The sequence below is a fragment of the Pan paniscus genome, chromosome 22, assembly GCF_029289425.2.
Source record: "Pan paniscus chromosome 22, NHGRI_mPanPan1-v2.0_pri, whole genome shotgun sequence".
Classification (NCBI taxonomy): Eukaryota; Metazoa; Chordata; class Mammalia; order Primates; family Hominidae; genus Pan; species Pan paniscus.
Window position 1 is genome coordinate 22,268,094 of NC_073271.2, and position 26,636 is coordinate 22,294,729.

Genomic DNA, 26,636 nt, shown 5'->3' on the forward strand with positions numbered 1-26,636 from the left:
TGCTGGAATTTCCCATAGAAATGGCTAAGCATGAATAACCAAAGTCGCAGGTGATTCCTAAGATTCTGCTCATTTTTAAAGTTTTTTTTTAAGTTTTTTGTTTCTTTCTGCTCATTTTTTTTACATGACTGAATTAAAATAGCTTTTAAAAAATTTCCTGCTTTCCGCCGGGTTGTGGTGGCTCATGCCTGTAATCCCAGTACTTTGGGAGGCCGAGGCGGGTGGATCACGAGGTCAGGAGTTCAAGACCAGACTGGCCAACGTGGTGAAATTCCGTCTCTACTAAAAATACAAAAAAAAATTAGCCAGTAGTGGTGGCAGTCACCTGTAATCCCAGCTACTCGGTAGGCTGAGGCAGAGAATGGCTTGAACTCAGGAGGCAGAGGTTGCAGTGAGCCAAGATCGCACCACTGCACTCCAGCCTGGGCGACAGAGCGAGACTCTATCTCAAAAAAAAAAAAAGAAAAAAAAATTCCTGCTTTCCAAAAATTACTGATATCTTTTACTGGAAAATGGTTCCTAAAGACCATAATCTAGGTGCAGTACTGGTGTTTACCGCTACTGAGCTGGTCTTTTAGGCCTTTTCATTACTTTTAGGCCTGCAGTGGACAGTATTTATGGGGAAAAAATGTTATCTGAAATCTACAACGATATGTTATACTGAGAAATGATACCTAAAAGTCAAACTCATGACTACAGCGTATCTTTTTAATAGATTATATGTTACATGTGAATCTTCTTTTACCACATCAAAAATTCTGATTCTCAAATACATGGGATGATTGAATTAAAATATCACACAACTATTCACTTATGTTACACCATATTACTTATGCACCAGGCTCAGAATTACACACTAACACTACCACCATTAATAGAAAAACAGTTGTTTCTTTACCCACATCTTCTTCTCATTCTTCCCCATTAAAGTTACTGTCACAACAAGGCTGTTTATTTCACCTGGGTGCAGGCAGGCTGAGTCCGAAAAAGAGTCAGGAAAGGGAGATGGGGTGGGGCCATTTTGTAAGATTCGGGTAGGTAAAGGAAAATTACATTCAAAGGGGGTTGTTCTCTGGGAGGCAGGGGTGGGGGTCACAGGGTGCTCAGTGGGGGAGCTTTTTGAGCCAGGATGAGCCAGAAGAAGGAATTTCACAAGATAATGTCATCACTTAAGGCAAGGACCGGCCATTTTCACTTCTTTTGTGGTGGAATGTCATCAGTTAAGGCAGGAACAGGCCATTTTCACTTCTTTTGTGATTCTTCACTTGCTTCGGGCCATCTGGGCGAATACGTGCAGGTCACAGGGGATGGTTTAGCTTGGGCTCAGAGGCCTGACAGTTACAGAATCTCTTTATTGTCACAGCATGTAGCTGTGGAATACTATATTATCATACTTTTTACCATCGTTGAGTCTTAGTTTTTATGTTTCTCCTTAATGCTCATTACCCATCCTTGTATCAGTTTTTCTCTAGGTATTTTGGGTATCTGAAACTTGTTCTCTAGCAGATTCTACAGGAAAATAATGTGAAAATATGCCCTGAGTTATTGTACATTGATATTTATTTCGTGTGATCATATCTGAATGTCAGTTTGATTGAATATAAAATCCTTGTTTTGGCTGGGCATGATGGCTCATGTCTGTAATCCCAGGACTTTGGGAGGCCAAGGTGGGTGGATCACCTGAGGTCAGGAGTTCGAGACCAACCTGGCCAACATGATGAAACCCCATCTCTACTAAAAAGACAAAAAATTAGCTGGGCGTGGTGGCGGGTGCCAGTAATCCCAGCTACTCAGGAGGCCGAGGCAGGAGAATCGCTTGATCCCAGGAAGTGGAGGTTGCAGTGAGCCGAGATCATGCCATTGCACTCCAGCCGGGGCAACAAGAGTGAAACTCCATCTCAAAAATGAATAAAATAAATAAATAAATAATCCTTGTTTTGCATTGGCTTTCTTTGATATCTTAAATGTTGCTTTATTTTCCTTTGGCATAAAGCACTGCTGTCAAAAAACTTATTAAAATATAGTTTCTTTGTAAGTGAAAAACAAAAATATTTCCTGCCCTCAAAAATTATAAACTTAGTTACCAAAAAGCAAAAAGTACTATGTGTATACATAAAAGCAATATACATTCATTACCATCTTGAAAACAATTATTTGGATATAAACTTTAAAATTATAACATAATAGTATTCATTATAAATGAATGAAAACAGTAATGATTTTTAAAAACTACTACTCTTATCATGACCAATTATCTCTTCTTTCTGAAAAGTGAGCCATGTTCTTCTACCCATATCCTTTCAGTTCCTACCTTAAAGACTTTGTTGACCCTCTGTCTGAATACCTAAAATACATCTCCTTTCTTGCCTTGAAATCTTATCCTTGAAATCTTGGCTCACAATGCTACTTCCTGTCAAGTCTTCCTTAAATTCCTGAGCTGAAATCCCATCCCCCTTCAGGCCCACTATCAACTCTGTATGAGGGAGGCCCACATTTCACCCACCTCCAGGGGCTCACACACTGTGGGTGATCAATAAAACATACACAATGAATACGTAACTTTGACCTTTTATTGGTCAATTTTGTAGGACTTATTTCTCTGAGAATATTCAATTAACTGCTTCCTAAGGTGGAAACTTGGAAAAGCAATATTTAAAATTGTTTAAATAGATTTAAATAGTAATTATTTTAAATGGCCTTAAGTAGAAATTACAGGCGCTTTTACTCTATCAATAAAAAAATCATAGCTAAATGTAGGGGTATCCATGCTTATGTTAAACTCAGGATCATAAATCAGTATTAAAATTTTCCTCCATATTTTCATAAACAATTATGTGGCGCATATATTTTATTACACTAACTATAAGATTTGCAAGGCATTCCGCCAATAACTGTTATGTAAAAATCAACTAAACACAAATTTATCTACCAGGATGTTTATCACAGCATCATTTATAACAACTATTACACCACCACAAAATAAAGAAAACCACCTAAATGACCATAAAAAAGAGTAAACACATTACAGTGTCTGGTGTGATGCTACATTAAAAATTATGCTCTCCAAGAATATTTAATTTCACAGATAGAGTATTCTAAAAATGTTAGGTGTAAAAAGCAAGTCACAAAACAGGAAACGATTATGTAACACTAAAAACAAAAGCAAAACATACATTAAAAAATGTAGACTGCAAGGAAGCCAAATGGTTTTGATTATTTTTAACTAGTGGTTGTATTTTCTCAACTTTGTACGTTGAATATATGTTACTTTTGTAATCAGAGAAATTTCTTTTGAGCACACATTTGCAATTCTTAGCATGTACTACAAATCAGATGTCCATTAGCCTTGCTATTCATTTTTCAAAGCAATTACTAACAAGCCTTGGGACAATATCATGCCAAATAAGCTGGGTTTCTTTTTCTCACCTATCATCTAGGACCTACAGAGATAGATAAATTCTGTGCTTCAAGAAAATATCAGCAAAGCCCACTCATAAGCCATAACAGCAGTTTTTCAAAAGTTATCGTTTCTTTTTAATGCCTCGTTACTTAATGACACCTGAATACAACTCCAGTAAAGAAGACAAAACTGAAGATGTAATGAAGTATAAATCACCCGTGCTATTAGCGCTCTTATCAATCAAAACATTAGTTGTTAAAAGTCCCAGAAAGAGGACACAATACCAGGTACAATAATTAAAATGAAAAGAAACAAAACTGGAAACGGAGCCAAGAAACACCACTACGCTTCCTTCTTTTCAAAATGCGATTGTTAAAAAAGTCAGTCTCCTCAACTCATCCTGTCCTGAGTTTTAGAAAGCAAATCAAGCAGGAGCCAATGCAATTCAGGCAATTATGGAACTTGGGACAGGGCCAAGGAAGTGCTGCAGTGAGCCATGGAGGATGACCTACCTAGAAGGACTCCATTTTTTTTTTTTTTTTTTGAGACTGAGTCTCGCTCTGTCCCCCAGGCTGGACTGCAGTGGCGCGATCTCGGCTCACTGCAAACTCCGCCTCCCGGGTTCACGCCATTCTCCTGCCTCAGCCTCCCGAGTAGCTGGGATTACAGGCGCCCGCCACCACGCCTGGCTAATTTTTTTGTATTTTTAGTAGAGACGGGGTTTCACCGTGTTAGCCAAGATAGTCTCAATCTCCTGACCTTGCGATCCGCCCATCTCGGCCTCCCGAAGTGCTGGGATTACAGGCGTGAGTCACCGCGCCCGGCCCAAGGACACCATTTTTATAGGTGTTCTTGCTTAATCAAATGGAAGAGGGCTTCACTTTCTAAGTCTTCCTCACCCAGAAGGAATCTGTGAGATAAATGTAAGCTCTTCCCATTCTTCCTTCTGGCCTGAAACAAATGTGGCTGCCATATGCAATTTTGGAGGGAAAAAAAATTAAGGAAGATCAAAAATCTTCCTGAAGAATCAGTGATGATTAATGCTGCTTAAATTTTGTTGAAGATCGTATGAATGAACGTTATTTTCTTTTATTTTGGCAGCACAGTGTTTTTAAAACTAAAGTGTATTTTCCCATACTGTATGTATAAAGCTCATAAAGTACAACTACCAAGAGATAAAACAAATTAATGATCATTCTGTGTCGACTTTCAAGTCTTTTGACTTTTTTCTATTATCCTTCAATGGTACTACATACAAATGCAAAATTATATGTACCGATTTCATAGTCTATCTTTTGCTGATTATAAAAGCTACTCATTTATTATACAAAGTCATAGAAAATTACTTAAATAAAATCAAAATCACCTGTAATCCCACTGTTTGGAGATAAACACTGATAAGATTTCTTTTCCGGACATGTTTTCTTTTACTTAGTATACTAGTTCTGAAGCATGATTAACGTGGACCATTCAAAGGTCCCATGGGAAGGCCACATATTATAAAGGAGTCTGATGTCTCTCCAAGGATGGCTGATTAGCCTTTCCTGATGAAGAAATGCCCAGCAATTCTGGTCATTCCTTATGAGACCATGATGTAAACAATCAAGAACATTCAAGAATTTGCATCCTTCTTGTGCGCAGCAGCCGTGCTCATTAAATAATGAGAATGATGAAGTCATCGTTCTCATCACAGTGCATGTATAGGTCCCACACATGCATCTCCCATGACTTCAAAATTAGTAGGATTTCCACAGTGCAGGTCGGTGGGGAGAGGAGGCGCCATGGGCACCAATTCTCTATCACACTGGATTACATACGGGGATTTACAAGATCCTTGAAGTCTACAATAAAAATGTTTTTCCATCCTCATAGCCATCTTTAAAGTTTGGTGAACTCTCATGTGACATTTCTGACTATTGTGTTGTACTGATGTGTCTCAAGAGAGTTGTTGTTTACATAAATTCAAAGAATTACCCTGGTATAAAATGAATTACCCTAGTATAATATGTCATAGTATTCAAATACATCCTTTCCATGCTAAAGAAAGATAGCTGTAGATAATTGATACAAAGGCAGCCAAGAAACCCAGAAAACAAGGCATGCTTTTCCTAAAATTGTATTAAAACAATAAAATTCAAAATTAATATAAATTGAATACCTTTCTCATTTGACCATATCTGATAATATTTCTGGTCATTACTACTTACACATTTGGAAAGTCTTAATTACAAAATGAAACAGAATGACATTTAAGGTAAAATTCTTTAACTTGTAATTCCTTTTTTGGATTAAGCTATTAACCTGACTTTGCCCCAATAATTCAACAGTAATTTATTTTACACAATGTTCCTTGCCTTTGCTGGTCAGAGACAAGTACAGAAAAGTGCCAATTTCAACAGTGGATCTATTACACCATGAAGAGCAGTCATTCAAATGGAAAGGGTTGAAAGCTTTGCAAAGAAAATATTCTCCTTGAGTAACAGTAATGATGTGCTTGAATCACACATGAGATAATTAATAAAATGTTCACATGATTAAGATGAATCTTACCCTCTGGTTCCAGAGGTACTACCAAAAGCAAAGGGTGAGATGAGAAAGCCAACTTATTCTCAAGGGAAATTATCCACTCCATGGGAAGAAAGTGGCAACAGCAACCTGACATACTTTCCCCATGCAGACAAGAAATGTATAGCACATATGTCCGAGGCAAAATATTACAGAAAAATAATCCAGTGCCACACTGGATCCTTCATCTGATAAAGAGGTTAGGAAGGTTGTATGCCACACATAACAAGCATTTTTCTCTCTTCAAGCTTTGTTTTGAATTTTAACACGCTTAATGTTTAAGATAATTTTATTTTGTTTGCTAGGTCAGTTAAAAAAAAAAAAACTCTTGTCTAAAACATATATTTGGATACAGTCAAGAGATTTTAGAGCATACTTATGTTAATGCTGAACAGTAATTCTTTGTTAAGCAGGAAGAATATGTAAGAATGTTACCTACTACTACTATAAAGTAGAAAACATATCACATGGAGATTTATCCTATACTAGGTCACGGTTGTCTCCTTTGTCAACACAACAATAGCTGTGAGTTTCTTTTTTAGTGCTATTGTCTCTAATTCATAGTGAATATTTGTTTTAAAACAAATTTTTGTGTATACTGTAAAAAACACTGGACCAATAATCAAGAGAGCTTGGACTGTAGTGCTGACTCTCCCATTTATTTGCTGTGAGTTATAGCAAGAGATTCAACCTCTCTGGATCTTGGTAGTTGTATAGCCTGTGAAGAGAGACGAAGAACTAACACTGCCTGTCTATTAAGTGCAAGTAAAATGTACGTGAGTTACACCTATGTCCCTATGTTACCTATGTTACACCAATTGAAAAACCTATGTTTTTCAGTTCCTTTTCCTGAAAGACAAGGCATGCTCTGCGTACTCTACCAGGTTATTTTATCAACTCTGTATTATACTCTGGGCTTGAGACCTTTGGAAAATTTGCCACTACCTAAGAAAAAAGCAGCACCTATATTCCTTAATTCTAATCTAAAGTTAATAACAAAATAAGAGACAACATATGCTCTACTTGTCATATTAGGGTCTAATTTCAGGTCCAATGGAAAAGGACCAGTGATTCATAAAATGAGAAAATATGGTAAAATGATTCAACAGGCCAAGTACCTACAGGAAATAGCGAATGATTATCTAGTCCCATAGTAGTCAAGAACAGTTAGTGTCAACATGCTCATTTCACATCAGACACTAAACCAGAACTGAGAAATTTGCTTAACATGTCACAAGTGACCCATCTTTTTGAATTATGTACCTCCACATCAAAGGAGCCCAGAATCTGTTCAGAGGATGAAAGAGTAATCTGATAATGGTTGATGGCAAAGCCCTGGCAGGAATAAACTCCTTCCCTGAGAAAGAATTATTTTATAGGCTTCTCTCCATTTCTCCTTGCCAGTCTCCAGCCTGTGCTTCACAGCTGGGTAATTATCTGTCAGTGGAATGATATATTTTCAAGTGGTTCTCTTTCCATAATGGTTAAAAACATAAGGTGAGGACAGGTCATTAACTTTACTATCAAACAGGTGTTTGGTAGATGAGATTAATTATTTAAAACCACATTACTTAGGCTGTTGTTTCCCTAAATGGTGCATAATGCAGTGTAGCACAACAAATACAAATATTTGGACAGTCTCCGTGTAATTATAATATTATCATAAAATCTTCTGACTTGATATTGAGATCTGAGAACATCTTTTATATCCTTTATTACTTGTTGTACTGTTCGTTCACTTGGAGGTTTTTTTGTTTGTTTTTGTTTTTTTAAGAGACGGGGTCTCATTATGTTGCCCAGGCTGGTCTCTAACTGCTGGGCTCAAGCAATCTTCCCACCTCGGCCTCCTACAGTGCTGGGATTATAGGCTTGAGCCACCACACCCAGTGGAAGGAGAGCTTTTCAGAGATGAAGAGGCTTGAAGAGCAGGGGCAAAGGAAGTGATCAACAGATAGGATAAAATAGACCTGGGGTTCAAAGGATATTTGCTACAACAATTGGCACTAGGTAGTAAATAACAATCTTAATGTGGATTTCATCTTTCCATCAACTTTAATACAAATCATTCTGAATAGAATATGAAGCAGAAAAATCTATGTAAAATGATAAGTTCACTTCTGAAACATGACTGCAGTTTTGAGTGTCATACCAGGAGCAATAATGCCCATCCAAAGCCCTACCTGTTCTCAGTGAGCTTACATTCTAATGAAAATATATTTGGAATACTTCATAGAACAGGTAAGTAAGAACCAAAAGAAACAAATCATTAACAAAGCCTGGCCCATCAAATTAACAGACTCATGATCTACTTCCTAACTTGCACTGAATTGTTCAATCTCTGTGTGTTATTTCTTGGTGTAATAACTAAGTGAGTATAAAATACACAGTTTCTGGGGACAGATGACTTTTATATTTTTTTGAGTAGGAGTTCTGTATCTAGAATTTAAGTGCTGCTTATTTTCATCTAATTAAACTGCACTTTTTGATCAACCAGAAAAGAGTTGAGGCCTTATAAAGCATATAGGAACAAGGAATAAGGAGGAAAAAGGAAACTCTTGAATTATCAGATGTTTAAGAAATCTAGTTTTCTACACTCTCTTCGTCAATTACATTGTGAGTAAATTACACTGTAAGTAAATTCACCAGGTGAAATCTTCTTTCTAATGCCCAGTGTTTTCATTTTATGTCTCAAATTATGCACATGAATGAACGGCAATCAGTATGCTCTTAGGACATTCATTTTTGACCATATATTACATAGATCTCCAGAATCTTCAGTAATTATCCTTACTTTGTAAGTTTGCTGTTGGATTTTCTTTGAAATATTCATTTTAACCTTTATAAGAAGTCATCAGAATATACATCAATATTTGTCCACAATCTCCACAGACAATCTCTATATCCTTATTTACAACCTGCCTACTGATGAATACAGTTGCGGAAAACATCTAGATGTAAGATACCAGAGCAAAGAACTTGACTTCTGCAATGACTGGTCACATAAAAACAACAACTAGGAACAGACTAGTAACCAAGTTAGATTAAATATGGAGTATGACAGTTTCCAGAGGAAAAGAGCATGATACCACATAAAACTACTCAATTTTTTTAAAATAAAAGGTTGAGGTAAATTTGAGGTTTGTGACAAAACAAACATTAAACATTAGTAATCAGACTGTTTCCTCCAGTTTGATGTAAGCAGAAAAAAAGCCTTCCCAATTCCAATTCCTCTACTATCACCAAATAAGAGTAGTAGTTATTGTAGAAAAGCTTTTTTTTTTTTTTTTTTTTTTTTTAGAAATTAACAAAATGCTGCAGCTTCACATTAGATTCTTTCTTCTAGAAAGTCTATGTGAAGAAACACACAAGGCCCCTGTTCATCAGAATCATCTATGCGATACGGTAAAATAAGAATTCCCGGATCCGCTACTATAGGCATTTTTCATTCAGGAGTCCTGGGACTGGCCCAGGAATTTGTAATTTCAATATACACCCTGGGTAAATTCATTCTGAGGCAGGGAACTCAAAATTACTGCTCCTCTAGTGTCAGTGCACAGGATGTAACTGCAAGAGTCCAAAACACAGTACAACAGAGTGGCAATGTGCTGAAGAACAAGTCTGTGTATGTGACCTAACAGGAGCATCCTCTTTTTCGTCCCTCAAGACCAGGCCCCCAATCAACACCAGCCCCACGGCCGGCCGGCTCACCTAAGCAGCGGTAGGGAATCACAAAGTGGGGATGGGTCTTGCACTGCTTGCGGCCCCGCTTGCACCAGTTCTGGATGGTCACTGGTTGGTTGGCTTCTACCACATTGGTGATCTGCAGTTCAGGGTAGACCTGGGAGAGCACACAAAGAGAATCAATTGTTACCTGAGGCAGGGGCTGGCATTTACAAGCATCTAACGAGCCTCCAGTAAGGTACAGGTGGAGTGTCCCTTATCCAAAATGCTGGGGACCAGAAGTGCTTTCAAGGTCTCTGACTTTTTCTGATTTTAGAACATCTGCATTATATACTTACTGGTTGAGCATCTGAAATCCGGAAAGTCCAAAATCCAAAATACTCCAATGAGCATTTCCTTTGAGCATCATGTTGACATGCAAATAGTTTTGGGTTTTTGAGCATTTCGGACTCTGGATTTTTAAATTTGGGATTCTCAACCTGTACCGCTATCCCCTAAGAGTCAAGCCTGCTCTACCTCTGACCAAGCTAAAGAAATTCAGTAGAAAGAAAAAGATGCAAATGACAAGCATCTAGCCATTCCATTCAAAATATTAAGCAATGCAACTTTTAATTTATTGTACTCATTTAGACTTAAAATATTATTTTTCCAGGGGAGCTAAAATAGAAACAAGAGGGGGAAAGGAGGATTCTTACAAGCATGGGGTGATTTTTGATGTGAAATAAATTGGTGTAGGATAATAGTCTGTAATGTCCTAAACAAATGTTACAGTAGATATGGCTGGGGATATTATGTTTAGTAAAATTCAACCTCCCCCTATCTCTCACTAATCAGACAAACATTTTACAGGATATGACACATAGAAAGCTTTCTATATAAAAATCCTGCTCTTATTCCAAGTAATTTACATGAAAATAACTTATCGAAAAGTTATCAAGGGTGTCATTTAGATAAAAATAAACTCATGAATTCTCTTTGCTCCTATAACTAACTACAGCCCCTTGCTTTGATTACTGTTGTGAATACATCACGGTGTTTAACTGAGCACTTAGAATGAAATGTGAAACTCGATCAATTAAATCACATTTGTGAAATATCAAACCACTTCTATTTATTAATGAGTAGAGATTTGAAAGAAAAACATAAACATAAAAATCTATTTCGAAAATGTGCATTCCCTTGCATAAACCTTGCATTGCAACAGGGTGGTTGTTTTGCCAGATAAATAACAACGAATAGAGAAGTGACGGTATAAGCAAGGGAATGATTAGAATGCTGGGCCATGCAATCTCAAGTGGCAAAAGTGAGAACATGAGGGGAATTAGACACAGGTAAAAGGTGGTAGGACCAGTGGAGTTTGAGTCCACTGATCACACTCCAGGGGCTAAAGAATGTATGGCGCACAGGACTGGAGAAAGTGAGGTGGTAATAAGTAGTACTTGGAGAGTCAAATAATTGAAATTAAAATTTTGGAGGAGTTGCAGTGATTGGTCATTGCAAGGAGTATAATATGACCATTGTAAGCAATGGGTGATGGAGAATGATGAAAATAAGGTCACTGGAGGGATGAGAATCATGAACTGACAAATTGGAATACTGGAAGGATCACTGAGATCAATATTAGGATCATTTAAGAATCAGCAAATGAGCAGCTACACCTGATGACAGCAAGGCAGGAGCTAATATCTTCAAAGTCTGAATGGTGAACATCGATGAGGTAGAAAGAGGTCTGGAGATGACCAACAGGTGGAGGAGCAAAGTGATTTGTCTGAAAGCATGCACTTCAAGCTGAGGTGGGGGGGGGGGGGGCTTTTAGGGAAGAGAAAGGAAGAGTGGTTTGGAAACAAAAATGAAGAGGAAAAGAGGAAATGAAGAGGAAAAGAGGACATTCCCACCTCTAGGGGCAACTCTGTGAGGATTTTGAGAAAAGAACTTCGACCTGAGAAGGCTACAGGAGAAGTGGTGCCTTCCTTGGAGGGAGAACAAGGTTTCTGAGCAAGATAACATCCATGGGGAGTTAGACGATACACGGAATTTCGCTCATGATTGTCCATGACATTCAGAGGGCTTGGCAAATCTAAATTAATAATCCCTTATCTCTGAATAAAAGTAACTGAATCAGGCTGAATTTACTGCTTCCATTTTAATAAGGCAGTAAGAAAACTATGCATGGGCTTGATGTCAATTGAGCGTGACTCAATCTTTGTCTAAAAAGTTGATATTTTGTTCATCATGGAGTTTTTTTGCAGTAATTTTGATTTTTAAAAATATTACATTAAAAATTCTTAATCTCAATTCCTGACTGCCTTGTTTACCTCACCTTAGTCCCAGACCCAAAAAAAATCAGTTAAAAAATAAGGTACTGTGAATGAATAAATAACACTGTGGGGTACACACCTAGACAATGGAATGTCATTCAACACTAAAAGGAAATGGGCTATGAACCCATGAAAAGACATGGAGGAACTTAACTAATATTGCTAAGTGAAAGAAGCCCATCTGAATAGGCTCCATACTATATGACATTCTTCCCACCATATGACATTCTGGAAAAGGCGAAACTATGGAGACTAAAAAGATCAGTGGTTGCCACGGGTTTGGGTGGTTGGGGGCAGGGGGAGGATGAACAGATAGAGCACAGAAGATTTTTAGGGCAGTGAAACTACTCTGTATGGTACTACAATGATGGACATATGTCATTATACATTTGTCCAAACCCAAAAACTGTATACCGCCAAGAGTGAACCCTCAGGGAAACTATGGACTTTGGGTGCTAATGATATATCAATGTCGGTTCATCGATTGTAATAAATGTACCATTCTGTGGGGGATGTTTATAATAGGAGAGGCTAAGCATGTGTGCAGGTAGCAAGTATATGGGAAACCTCTGTACCTTCCTCTCAACTTTTCTGTGAATCTAAAACTGCTCTAAAAAAACCATCTATTTTAAAAACAAAAATTTAAAAATAAGGTATCAATCAGTGTAGCAGCAGGGGATAAATTCAGTGGTAGAGGTATATGCTAAGAGAACACACAAAAAAATCTCTAAATCAGAATCCTGGGGTGGGTGCTGAGAGAGTTATTCTTGAAACCACTGCCACAGTAACCTAGCTCCAAAGGGATCCCGCTATTAATACTTCTCTTTATTTTACTTTGTTCTTAAGTATCTTAATATCTCAATGCAGGCACTTTAGATCACAGAAAATGCTCTAAAAATGCCACTAAAAATTTAATATTCCCATGGCTTTTTTCCTATATAATGAAAGGTGAAGTGGCTTTTTCTACAGGAATATAATTCTCCCACCGTCTTTACTTGTTTATTAGATCACAAAGCTGCAGCACTCATGAGTCATAAACTGTATGACACATGAGAGTCCACCCTGAGGGACATGACTTTATGTGCAGTAAAATGTGAGTTACTGCATCTTTCTAAAGGGTTCTAGCTGCCACTTCACTGAAAGACAACCCTGCTGAGAATTTCCTCAGGAGTCGTCGGTTTTCTATAAACCCAGTAGCAGGCATATTCACATCATGGTTCCCTCTATACAACTTAAAGCCAACGAATTGTTTGTAGGGTACAAACTGATTAACAGGAGAAAAGGATCTCTTTTTCATGTTGGTTGCATACCATCTTCAGATTCCTATGGTAATAGTTGGTGCAACAGGGCAGTAACTGATTAGGTTGACTATTTCCAAGTAGGTAGAATTGCAAATTGACAAATTAAAATCCATGAAGATGAGGCTTTTCCCTAAAGACTAGTACTAGAACTTTATACAGTGATCAGCCAAACACAGAATTTACTTCCAGTTCCCACCAGGAAATCTAGAACATGCGTGTTATTTTCTGTGCTTCAGCTTCTCTCTCTATAACACCAACAATGACAATTGTTAATATGCAGATGGATGTGGAGATTATAAAATTTGAACCAGGCCGGACACAGTGGCACACACCTGTCATCCCAGCACTTTGGGAGGCCGAGGCGGGCGGCTCACGAGGTCAAGAGATCAAGACCATCCTGGCCAACATGGTGAAACCCTGTCTCTACTAAAAATACAAAAATTAGCTGGGCGTCATGGCACACGCCTGTTAAGTCCCAGCTACTCGGGAGGCTGAGGCAGGAGAATCGCAGGAACCCAGGAGGCGGATGTTGCAGTGAGCTGAGATCACACCACTGCACTCCAGCCTGGTGACAGAGCGAGACTCGGTCTCAAAAAAAAAAAAAAAATTGAACCACATAAAGCCCATGCATAGTTTTCCTACTGTCCTATTAAAATGGAAGCAGTAAATTCAACCTGATTCAGTTACTTTTATTCAGAGATAAGGGATTATTAATTTAGATTTTCCAAACATAATGCAATTTTGCTGTTCCAACATCAGGAGGTTTAAGGGGGAGAACATTAGCAATCAAGGTAACAAAACTTCTTCTGAAGCAGAGCAAGATCCTTTTGATAAAGCAACTGCCACATGCACAACCAACTCCCAGCTCAGAAAGCAAACAACGAAACAAAACAAAAAAAGAAACAAACATGTTAAAATTTAAAATTCCAACAAAAATTCCCAATATCATCCCTAGGTTTTTATTAAATAACCCCAGTAAACATCCAGAGAGGAAAAAAAGCCTTTTGATGTTTACATAGATATAAAAATATTTATATTTATATAAAATATAAATATATAGCTCATTTATAAAGATATATCGTTCATTTATATTTAAAGATATAAATATAAATATAGTTCAACATTTTAGACAAGAATAAAAATTTAAATAATCAGAAATACAAATGTTCTCGTGGCTAGATTAAGTTCCTGATTTTTATCATAATTATAGTAGTCCTCCCTTATCTGTGGTTTTGCTTTCCATAGTTTCAGTCCAAAAATATTAAATGGAAAGCTCTATAAATAAATGAGTTTTATTTTTCTATTTATTTATTTATTTATTTTGAGATGGACTCTCACTCTGTCGCCCAGGTTGGAGTGCAGTGGTGCAATCTCGGCTCACTGTAACCTCCATCTCCCAGGTTCAAGCGATTCTCCTGCCTCAGCCTCCTGAGTAGCTGGGACTACAGGCGCCCGCTACCACACCCGGCTAATTTTTGTATTTTTAGTAAAGACGGGGTTTCACCATGTTGGCCAGGATGCTCTCGATCTCCTGACCTTGTGATCCACCCGCCTTGGCCTCCCAAAGTGTTGGGATTACAGGTGTGAGCCACCGTGCCCGGCCTATATTTAATTTTAAGAAAGAGGTAGGGTCATCCTATGTTGCCCAGGCTGGTCTCAAACTCCTGGCCTCAAGAGATCCTCCTGTCTTGGCCTCCCAAAGTACCACGATTACAGGCATGAGCCACCATGCCCAGCCAACAATAAGTTTTAAATTGCGCACCATTCTGAGCAGTGTGATGAAATCTCAAACCCACACAGTCCAGAAAGTGAATCATCCCTTTGTCCAGCGTCTCCATGCTGTACATGCAACCTGCCATTGATCACTTCATCATAGCGCTTGTGTTCAAGTAACTCTTATTTGACTTAATAACGGCCCCAAAGTGCAAGAGTAGTGATGGCGGCGTAGTGTCATAATTGCTCTATTTTATTATTAGTTGTTGTGAATTACTTACTGTGACTAATTTGTAAATTCAACTTTATCACAGGTATGTACCTATAGGAAAAAAACATAGTATATATTGGGTTTGGTACTATCTAAGGTTTCAGGCATTCACTGGGGGTCTTGGAAGGTATCCTCTGCAGATATAGGAGGACTACTGTAAGTATCAGTTCAATGTTTTAATATTTTCTTTGCAGCATCTCAAATCTTGCATAGGAAATAAAGATAAAAGTTCCTTAAGCTGCTTAATTTGCATGTGTTTTCCAAAACATACATGTATTGCTAATATGACAAGCATTGCAAATAATTTGCTAATACAGCAAACATTAGCAAATCCTAACTCTCATACTCCCCTTCTTTTCTAAAATGTTTCTTATGTGAAACCCAATTCCAACTATTTCCTTGATTTTCCTTTTTAAAAAAGGACTCGAGATACTTATACTTAAAGCAGAAGCAAACCCAAGCCTCTGTCAGCTAGTAGAAAAATAAGCTGTCCTCAATTCCTACAAATTTTCCTAAATTATAGCCACACAGAGCATTTGCTGTATAAATACATACACTGTGTTCCAAACACACTCTTACCTAAGATCCCTTAGACTACACTTCAAATGCCTACACTCATTAGGGTCCCCCCAAATGGACAAACCTCCTCTGCACACAGTGAAATAATGCTAACCCCTCTTACGGAATGTTTTCTGGTATTTATCAGTGTGCCTCACGTCGCTATTAAGTTCGTATCTGTACTGCCTGCCTGGTGAAAAGAAGCTTTCCTCAAGGGCAGAAAACATAACGTGGCATGTTATAGCCTCCCCGTGGAGCCCCACATCCATCATCTTTGGCTTTCAGACTATCAGGAGGCTGCTGACCCCCAACTCCTTCTATGTGGTGCTCCCACCCTCAGCTCTCTGAAGGAGGACTCATTAGTGACTGTATTTCAACTCTGCAGCGCCATCCCTATAGCTTATTAGAGCCCAAGAAAACCAAACTGTACGTAGCATTCTCTCCCTCAAGGGCTTTCACGAACACACAAAGGCTGTCGTTAGATAAGGAAGAAACTTGACTGGAGGTGAGCATAAGTCTGAGCCACAGGTGGCGTGTCAACACCCATGGGTGCATGGTGGCTTGCGCCTATAGTCCCAGCTACTCGGGAGGCTGAGGTGGGAGGACAGCTTAAGCGAGGAGGTCGAGGCTGCAGTGAACCGTGATCACGTCACTGCACTCCAGTCTGGGCAACAGAGTGAGACCCCACCTCAAAAAAAAACAAAAACAGAACGTAACAAAAAAACAAAGAAAAGCCCCCCAAAAAACCATGGGTGGACTCAAACTAGGCATGTGGAAGAAGCAGTTAGTCCAGGAAAGGAAAACAGGGAATACTCAGAGAGAAAAGGGAAGATGAGAAACAGACAAGACTGGATCTGGCAGAGACTGGATCTGACAGGGCCTGCCTGTGCCCTCTAACTCTTTTAAGTCTTGGGATGTGCATTTGGATTCTAGGAGGTGCCTTGTCCCCTTCAATAAGCCCTATTTCTAAACATAAGCTACTTTAGTAGCTTTATGCTCCTTCCAATTGAACCAAAGCCAAGAAAAAGGCCCGGCTTGCATGCTAGTTCACTAATTCCCACCGCATGATCCCCTCAATCTCTGTGTGCAGACCATTCTATCCTACCACTGCATCCTCCACTTTCCTTGATCACTTTATCTGATCCCTGACCACTTTCTACCTCCTATTCTGCTGATGGGCTGTCTGTCCTATTAGAATATATAATCCTTGAAGGTAGGGACAATATGATTCATCTGGTGTTCCCTCAACAGTGGCAAACCCTGGGATAGCACAGTAAGTGTCTGATAAGCATGTAATTAATATTTGTGGTTAAGGTCAGAATCCATTCAATCAGGGACTTTCAGTATACATTAAGTTCCCTTTGGGTATTATAAACCTATCTCTTAAATAAGATATTCTAAATAGTTGTTGGATTATGGGCTTTTGAGGAAAGTAAGTATCTCAATGCCTTTCAATATTGTTCTTCCAAGTAGATATGACAGCTTATACAAATCATAGCATCTGCTATAAGCAGTAGATTACTGTAAATAAGCACTCAGCTGAGGAAGACATTTAGGAAGAGTGACAAGTTAAGCTCTCACTTGGGCCAATGGGGCCCATTCAGTTAGTACAGGAATCTGAAAAGCAGCCTACCTACCTGGTCATACAGCCACGTTTTATCATTGAAAGTGAATGTATCAGTACATGAAATAATTTTAAGAGTGCATAGGCCAGGCGCGGTGGCTCAGGCCTGTAATCCCAGCACTTTGGGAGGCCGAGACAGGTGGATCACAAGGTCAGTAGATCGAGACCATCCTGGCTAACATGGTGAAACCCCGTCTCTACTAAAAAATACAAAAAATTAGCCGGGCATGGTGGCAGGCGCCTGTAGTCTCAGCTACTTGGGAGGCTGAGGCAAGAGAATGGTGTGAACCTGGGAGGCGGAGCTTGCAGTGAGCCGAGATCGCGCCACTGCACTCCAGCCTGGGCGACAGAGCCAGACTGTCTCAAAAAAAAAAAAAAAAAAAAAAAAAGAGTGCATAAGAAATTCCAAATCCTAACAACCAGGAAAGAGGGAGAATAGAAACAATCTCAGATAGTATTATATTAATATTTTTATATATAATATAATAATTATTATTAATATTGAAAGCTTATCATCGGTAGCCTAAGTAGTTTTGTCTACTGAAGAAATACCTTAAAACCTGGTCACCATCAGAATGTTTTGTTCCACATTTTAAAAATCTGAAGTCTCTCTTCTCACTCTCTCTCCAAGTTGGAAATATATTGATCTCAGACAAGATGACATTTAAGTTGCTAAATACATAAAGCAAGAAAAGACATTGATGATATTTAAGAAAGCCAAGAAGAGAAATGTATATATTAAAAAAAAACTTTGTAAAGCCATATGTTATCAGAGTCCTACAGAAACTTTGTCTCTATTCCCAACATTAAGGGCAAATGGAAAACCTAAAAGTCCCTTTTGTAAACAGGCCACCTAAGACAGGTGATTAATGCCAAAAGTCCTAAAATGACCAAAGGTATTTCAAAAACACAAAATCAAACATGGCTAACAAAAGAGTAAATGGAATTGGAAATTGCTACTAATTCTGAAAACAGTTTGCCTACTTTTCTACTTAGTCATTCAATTTTTAAAATTCACCTTTAGCCAAATTCTTATTTCTTTTTGAAAACGCTAAAAATTATGTGGTACTAATAAAATGTTTTAAATATATTAACAAAACGTCAATGAGTAACATGTGATGCTTTAGCACATCTTAATTTACAGGTCACTGAAAGAGATGAGCTGAAACCTGCATATGTTTTGCCAGGATTGCTGGAGAACCTGAATAGTTAAGAAAAAAAACCTGCATTCCAGACTGACTCAGGAACAAGACTGACTAGATTTGATCATTACTGCAATTCAGTGACAGATAGATGGGAGGGTTCATTTTACTATTCTTTCTACTTGTACATATGCTTGTAATTTTGCATTTAAAGCACTGAAAATTTAAATAAATACATTTAGTCCAGAGGAAACAGCCAGGTTTCTAAATTTATAACTGCATATGAAAAAGGAAAAAAAAAAACCCAGATCCAAATTGTGTCTGCATGACTGCAGCTAGCATATATGAATATATACATGAAACAGAGAATCAAATGTTCTATACCAAATTGTTTCAGAGATAGCCTATCTTGTATATTTTCATCTTCTCAAAGCTTTTCCATACCAGTCCCTTTTTCAAAGAACATATCCATATCCAAGAAGAAAGCAAAAAAAATGTCATAACTGAGGGTTTCCTAAGTACCAGACATCACTGCAAATGTTTTATGTGTAGCACATCATAATCCTGAGTCAGTAATTACTCCAATTTATTTAAGATGAAACTAGAACAACTAAAATCGATGCCATTTCTAAGCATTCAAAGAGTATATTAATTATAAATTTTAAACTACTCGGACTTAGACATGCCTAACCAAGACAAAGCATGTCCTAGACAATATATACTTCTGTTTCTGGATTTCAATGACATTCTTTAAATTTTCCTGGAATACAAAGAAATATCACATCTTAAACTATTCTCAACAAAAATTCTTTTAATAATGAGGAATACTGAAAATACAATCTCTAACTTAATTGAGAAAGAGAACTGGAAAACGAAAACGTTCTCTGCTTGCAACTTAATGAGGCGCTGAGAGGCAGCGTGCAGCTGATGAAACGCTACTGCAATAATGGGAGGTATCAGCATGCTATGTTTCCAAATGATGGCCTTATGTAAAAGCAAAGGCGGTAAAATGCTGCAGGGCGTTAGAATATTTCCCAATAATCTGGCCAAACTCTGCTTCTGACATTCTATATAAATATATTGTTATATCCACACTTTCATACTCAGAGTTGGAAAATCCTGTCAAAGAACCTTGTTTGATAGATAAGCTATTCTAATTTCAAAGTGTTGAATGAAAAACAAATTGTGGGTGGGAGGGAAGAGATGGGAGAGAAATAAAAATAAATAGGACAGGACACAATTGTGAAAACACGAGCAGATGTGTGCACATAGCCTAGATTTTCCTATTCTCTCTTTCAATGTAGGGCTAATTTTCTTATTTTAAAATATCCAAACTGGCTTCAACTTTTTAGCCCTAGAAGAAATCCTATGGTCAGTAAAGCAATCCTTACATTTATACAGACCAGAAATGCATAAAATATATCCACATATAGACAGCCTGATCCCTCTATTCAAAAACTGTCTCACTCAATATGAATTTGAGATCTTTCAAATTCCAAAACCACAACGTATACGTGCCTATGATTTGTCAATTTTCAGCCTACAAGGGTGAAGGGTGCCCAGAGCAAAGTAATAATGGTCAAGAATGTACCAGACCTTCTACCATAGGATAATGTATATAGTATACCTTCCAACTCGGTAAGATTAAAAAGACTACCTCTGTTGTTTGCTTTTTATTTAATTTTAATTTCATACAACTGTAGAATGGAAAAAGAAAGGTTGAGCAACAATTCTTGTCTGGGAATCCCATGTTCAGTTATATATTTTAGAGGAGAAAGTTGGGCAAAGGAAATGGTTTTGCTCAACTCATCTAACAGGCAGTTTCTGCTTTGTGCAGGCACTGCTGTGCTTTGTTTGCTGATCCTGTTAATCTATAGATTAAGCAACTGTTCATTTAAAGCCAGAAGGTTAAAGAGGCAGAGAACAGATAATGTTAAATGGTGGAAAAGAAAACAGGAAAAAGAGAAAATACCCATAAACCAATAAAAGAGATGATAAAGCCACGTTCACCTAACTTTCCCAATTGGAAATCTCTGCCTGCATTTGAGGCTTAACCTGTTCAAAGTTCCCTCCAGAGACCTGCCCCGCAGTGTAAGTTACCAGAGACATCAACACCTTCAAGAAGCCCCTAGCCCCTAGCCCCTAGCCCCTAGCTCCAAGAAGTGCACTGCATGTTATTAAAGGAATAGAGAGGCTGGAAGAGCCTGTTTCAAGTTATCTCTTTTTTTTTTCCTTTTTTTTTTGGGGGGGGGATGGAGTCTCACTCTGTCGCCAGGCTGGAGTGCAGTGGCGTGATCTCGGCCCACTGCAACCTCGGCCTCCGAGTTCAAGCAATTCTCCTGCCTCAGTCTCCCGAGTAGCTGGGACTACAGGCGTGCGCCACCATGCCCACCTAATTTTTGTATTTTTAGTAGAGACAGGGTTTCACCATGTTGGCTAGGATGGTCTTGATCTCTTGATCTCATCACCAGCCCGACTCGGCCTCCCAATGTGCTGGGATTACAGGTGTGAGCCATGGCACCCGGCCCAAGTTCTCTCTTTAAAAAAGAGGAAGAACAGTATGGGGACTCATCCAATTTCTTGTTTAACTGACAATATGTAACTTTTACAACACTTGCCTGTGTGTTTCTATCATAAAGTGAGGATATGGTTTAAGACTGTGAGGACACAGTCTAAGACTGAACAGGCAGCCTTCCTGGACTGCTCGGGTGACAAAGAGCAATAATGCCCTTAATACAGCACCTCAGGATATCATGAATGAGAGGATGGACAGGATGATCTCCCACAACACTTTTCACACTATTATTTTGTAATTTGAATTCCTTTTCTCCCCAGTCTAATCTACTCTTGGAAACAAGCTAATTTTTCTAAAAGTGTCTTGACCAGAAAGCATTCATGCTAAAAATCTGCCATAGCTTCCACCTATCTCCAGAATAAGACCCTCCAATTTGCAACCTCATTCTACCTTTGCAATTTTCTACATTTTCTTCACAATTTAATTGTATTAATAGATTTATAAGGTCCTTATGGGCCAAGAATGGTATCCCGCCACTCAGCAACACCTGACACAAAAACCTAACAGTGCCCAATAAATATAGACTAAATTTGCCTGTATTAAATTTGGGAAGAAATAGATTCTTGAGATGTAGAATTGAAGTACACTTTCTTTATTCTTCTGGAATCCCAAAGCCTTTGGTTTAAATAAAACTATGTGTTTTTTTTTTGTTTTTGTTTTTTTTTGAGATGGAGTCTCACTCTGTCGCCCAGGCTGGAGTGCAGTGGCGCGATCTCGGCTCACGGCAAGCTCCACCTCCTGGGTTCACACCATTCTCCTGCCTCAGCCTCCCAAGTAGCTGGGACTACAGGTGCCCGCCACCACGCCCGGCAAATATTTTTGTATTTTTAGTAGAGACAGGGTTTCACCGTGTTAGCCAGGATGGTCTCGATCTCCTGACCTCGTGATCTGCCCGCCTCGGCCTCCCAAAGTGCTGGGATTACAGGCGTGAGCCACTGCACCTGGCCAAAACTATGTTTTTTAAAAAATTTCATTTCATCCCAAAGAAACAGGACAATAAAATCTAACAATTCTAACTTTTAGCCCCTGGTTTTAGAATATGTTTCAAGGGGAATATTATTTTTGTTTTGTTCTATTTATATTTATAAATTCCTCAGGCCAAAATTTTGGTACTATAATAGTTTATTAAATCAAGTGGCCACTTTATGCTGTTAAATGATGAATAACTGCCAGGCACAGTGGTTCACACCTGTAATTCCAGCACTTTGGGAGGCCAAGACAGGTGGATCACTTGAGGTCAGGAGTTCGAGACCAGCCTGGCCAACATGGTGAAACCCCATCTCTAGTAAAAATACAAAAATTATCTGAGAATGGTGTGGGCACCTGTAATCTGGGAGGCTGAGGCACGAGAATCACTTGAGCCCAGGATGCAAAGATTGCAGTGAGCCAAGACTGCACCACTGCACTCCAGCCTGGTTGATGGAGTGGGACTCTGTCTCAAAAAAAAAAAAAAAAAAAAAAAAGATGAATAATTGACGTAGTTGTATTCAAGTTGTTTCCATAATGCTATGAGAGATACTTTTTGCTTCTAGTATAAATAAAAGAGGAAAAGCACTGTTTTCTATCAAAGAATGCCAAAAGAAAATAACAACAGTCTACTGTGGTCATCTATGATTCACACAAACTACCCTAAACACTAAACAAAAAGAACAATATAAGGATTTTGCATGCTTAATGTGTTTGGAAGCATACTTTGTAATATTACAACCAAATATTTTAAGTCATACTATGGATTTATGACTTTACTATTGAGTTATCATGGCCTTTGCATTTGAAGCGGATAAAAAGAAACTGAAGGCATATCTGGACTACGCGCCAACATTCTGCCAACTATTGCCTAAACATGTCTTTAGAATTCTGTCGATGGAAGGCTGGGCGCGGTGGCTCATGCCTGTAATCCCAGCACTTTGGGAGGCCGAGGCAGGTAAATCACTAGAGTTCAAGACCAGCCTAGCCAACATGGTGAAACCCCATCTCTACCAAAATACAAAAATTAGCCACATGTGGTGGCGTGCACCTGTAATCCCAGCTACTCAGGAGGCTGAGGCATGAGAATCACTTGAACCCAGGAGGCAGAGGTTGCAGTGGGCTGACATCATGCCACTGCACTCCAGCCTGGGCGACGGAGTGAGATCCTGTCAAAAAAAAGAAAAAAAAAAAAAGAATTCTATCAATGGATAGAAATGGTCTCTGCAAAAGGAAAGTATAGGCTCCATTTTATGGGAAGCTCTCTCAGCATAAGCTGGATACAGAACTCCTGCCCATATCGCTCCAATCTCTGTGCCAGAAACTACCATCCACAAGCATTTACCTAATGACGACTAGCGTGCTCTAGGTCAGAGCTAAGTGTTGGATAAAATCCACTGTAAGGCATGATCCCTAGAAATGTTAATTCTCACAACACTTTGGGTCTGTAGGGCTTTTGCCTACAGAAGCCACAGTAGGTCTTTGTCTTAGCTCAAAATGCTGCCTTACTGTGAATGGCTTAAACAACAAAAATGTCTTTTGTCACAGCTCTGGAAGCTGGAAGTCCAAAACCAAGGTGCCAGCATGACCGAGTTCTGGTGAGGCCGCTCTTCCTTGCTTGCAGACAGCGACCTCCTCGCTGTGTCCTCATGTGACTTCTTCGTTTCAGCAGGGAGAAAAAGGCAAGCTCTTTGGTATCTTTTCTTATAAGGGCACTAGTTCCATCACGGGGGCACATACTCATGACCTCATCTAACAATTATCACCTCCCAAAGGTATCATCTCCGAATACCATCATGCCTGGGGTTAGGGTTTCAATATCTAAATTTTGGGGGAACACAAACATTCATCCCATAACAGTCCTCAATACATACTTGAAAAAAAAGGGGAAAAAAAATCTCAAATGGTGCTAACACAAAATATTTTTTAAATGCATTGAAAGGCAGGTATTTGACCAATGACTAGGCAGAAGCAAAACGATTATGATTGGGAAAGAGGAAAGAATACATAAGCACTAAGAATTTGGAAGGCTTGGGATTAAACAAAGACTCAATTTAAACCATAAGATCCAAGTTATCTTCTCAATCAAACTTTACAAGGGTTTATAACCAAGAGCAAAAATAAAAGACTGTGTTTTTACTTTTTCTCTTGAACCTTGCTCTTGACCAAAACCTGGATCAAAGAATCAAGGGCAAAAAAAACACTATGAATGATAACAACAAAACAACCCAGTAACACAAAATACAAATTCAGAGAAGCATGAGACTATGAAAGGAGCAGAGTAGATAATTCACAGTCAAAGTTATGTATTTATCATCATGTTAAGCTATGCACCAACATGTATACTGCAAAGCAATCCTTTGGAAAAACAAATTAAACAATGAGTTAAACTGGTGAGCAAAAAGTCAAAACGACGTGACGGTGATGAGTTCTGTTGGTTTTGTTCTATCCTAGGACCAGACTGTTAACAGCCACCTCAGACTTAGCCAGCTAGTTATCTCTAAAATATTTTGGTCATGAGAGACACAAAGTGAGAACGCAAAGTAAAAAATTCATCCACCACTATTGGGAGAAAAAAAAAATCATTAAATGAGTAGCTCTGCCAATGGTAACTAATGGTTTCCACGCATTTTTTTCAAAAAAAAAAAAAAAAGAAGAAGAAGAATTTGCCCAATGACAGATACCAGAATACCGTGAATTTTCATGGTGCTGAATCAAACACCCATCAACCAGGAATTCTATACCTAATGAAGCAATTGTTCAATAATAAGAAAAACATTGTTCAACAATAAGAATGATTAAGATGAAAGTCATCCAACAAAACGGAATCAAAATATTAATGTAATACAGGGTTTGAGATGATCTGATGAAAAGACTAGCTGTAAACAATGAGTCCAGTTAAAGACAGACCCTATGAATGAGAATTATGGCAACAGAGGAGATGGTAAGATTATAACTTTGAAAATATAAAAATAATACAACTTATAAAACCTGTGAGAAGGAAACGTGGTAACATTGTGAGAGTATTCTTTTCCTTGCCGTTCCTAGCAATGAATCCATCAATACGGTTTAAAAAATAAAAACATGAAGTTAAAAAAAGAAAGGCAAAACGAACACTTTCCAACACACGCACGAAAATCCAAGCCTACAAATGAGAACTATTCATTATTTCTAATTATAAAAGAAAAACACCAGAATAGCTACAATGTGGAAAGTGGCAGGAAGATCCTGAAATATCTATAAAGAATGTTCTAGAGAATTCAAGATGCACAATTTGAAAGAAAATGTCAACACTGTCTAAAACTTCTGAGTGAACTTGTCTCCCCTGCCACCTGCTCAATACTCCCCAAAAAGCCACTTAAAATCCTAATGCATGATGCACTCCCTCACCTCGCCCTGTCCAGCCTACAAGCCTTTTCTAATCCATACCCACTGTGTTGCAGCACTGGGGTCATTCTTCTATTTTGCCCATGCCATTCTTCATCCCTCTTCTGGCAACAGCTCCTCTCCCCACATCACACGGCCACACCCACAAGGCCAAGATGGGCTAGTCCTGATACTGAGTCCCTGCAGATACGGTGGTGGCTCCAAGGGCAGACGTGTAACTCAAAGCAGTGCCAACCAGAAGCACTCCCTGATAATGCCCATGGGCAGAACAAAGTTGGGATGCCAAACCAGGACTAACACTACCAGAGGTCGTGGCTACCAACATCCCTGGTCTCCTTGAGGACACCCATCTTAGCAGGAGAAAAGGAGTAAACACACAGCAGGAAGGTAAGCAGAAACAAGAGACCCTAATGGGGAAATTCTAGGCAGTACTGACTCTCGGTTCCAGCACCTAGGGATCTCATTTCTGTGTACATTTTTAAGAAATTGGGTAAGCATCCCCCACACTACGATCCTTCCCATCGGTGGGAGAAAATATTCTCCATATATAAAATACAAATTGTTTAGGGGGTTTTTATCACCTGGCAAAAGAAACTGCCTAATTAACCCACCCTATCTCCCCATTCTTCCTCAGAAAAGGAGATGTTCCCTCCCCTTTCCAAGATCCAGCCAATCACATATCCACTGGATCTCCTTTCTGCCTAGTTCTTACAGAACTGAATACCATAGTTATAGCTTACAGTAACCTTGTACTCTTGGGCTCAAGCGATCCTCTCACTCAAAGCGCTGGGACTACAGGTCTGAGCCACGGAGCTCGGCCAAAACCTAGTTCTTAAGAGATACCTGCAACTAGTGCTTAGGATGGGTATCAGTCCTTCCCACAGTTTAGTTTAAGCTTCCTTCAGCCCAAATTCCTTCCATTTAAAAATCAAAATCATAAAGCCTTTCCTTTTGTCTTCAATGACCTCAAAGCTTTTTGCCTCTAGGTCTTTCCTCCAGGAGTCCACAGCTGACTCACCATTGACCCATGTTGTTCTTCCTGCAATGGACTGCAACGTAACTTCTCCCCATGCTATTCCACAGGGTCAACAATGACCTTCTATTTGCCAGATCCTAACAATGTTTTGTCACACAC

The 26,636-nt window shown here is 38.8% G+C and overlaps 1 protein-coding gene across 6 annotated transcripts in view; it reads right to left on the reverse strand.

Moving 5' to 3' along the window:
• APP (amyloid beta precursor protein) overlaps positions 1-26,636 on the reverse strand; it is a 284,471-nt gene that overhangs the window by 193,959 nt on the left and 63,876 nt on the right. For all 6 annotated transcript variants that reach the window (XM_008969776.6, XM_008969774.6, XM_008969775.6 and 3 more), the window contains one exon: positions 9,674-9,803. In XM_008969776.6, coding sequence (XP_008968024.4) covers positions 9,674-9,803 — 130 coding nt within the window. The remainder of the gene's footprint in view (positions 1-9,673; positions 9,804-26,636) is intronic.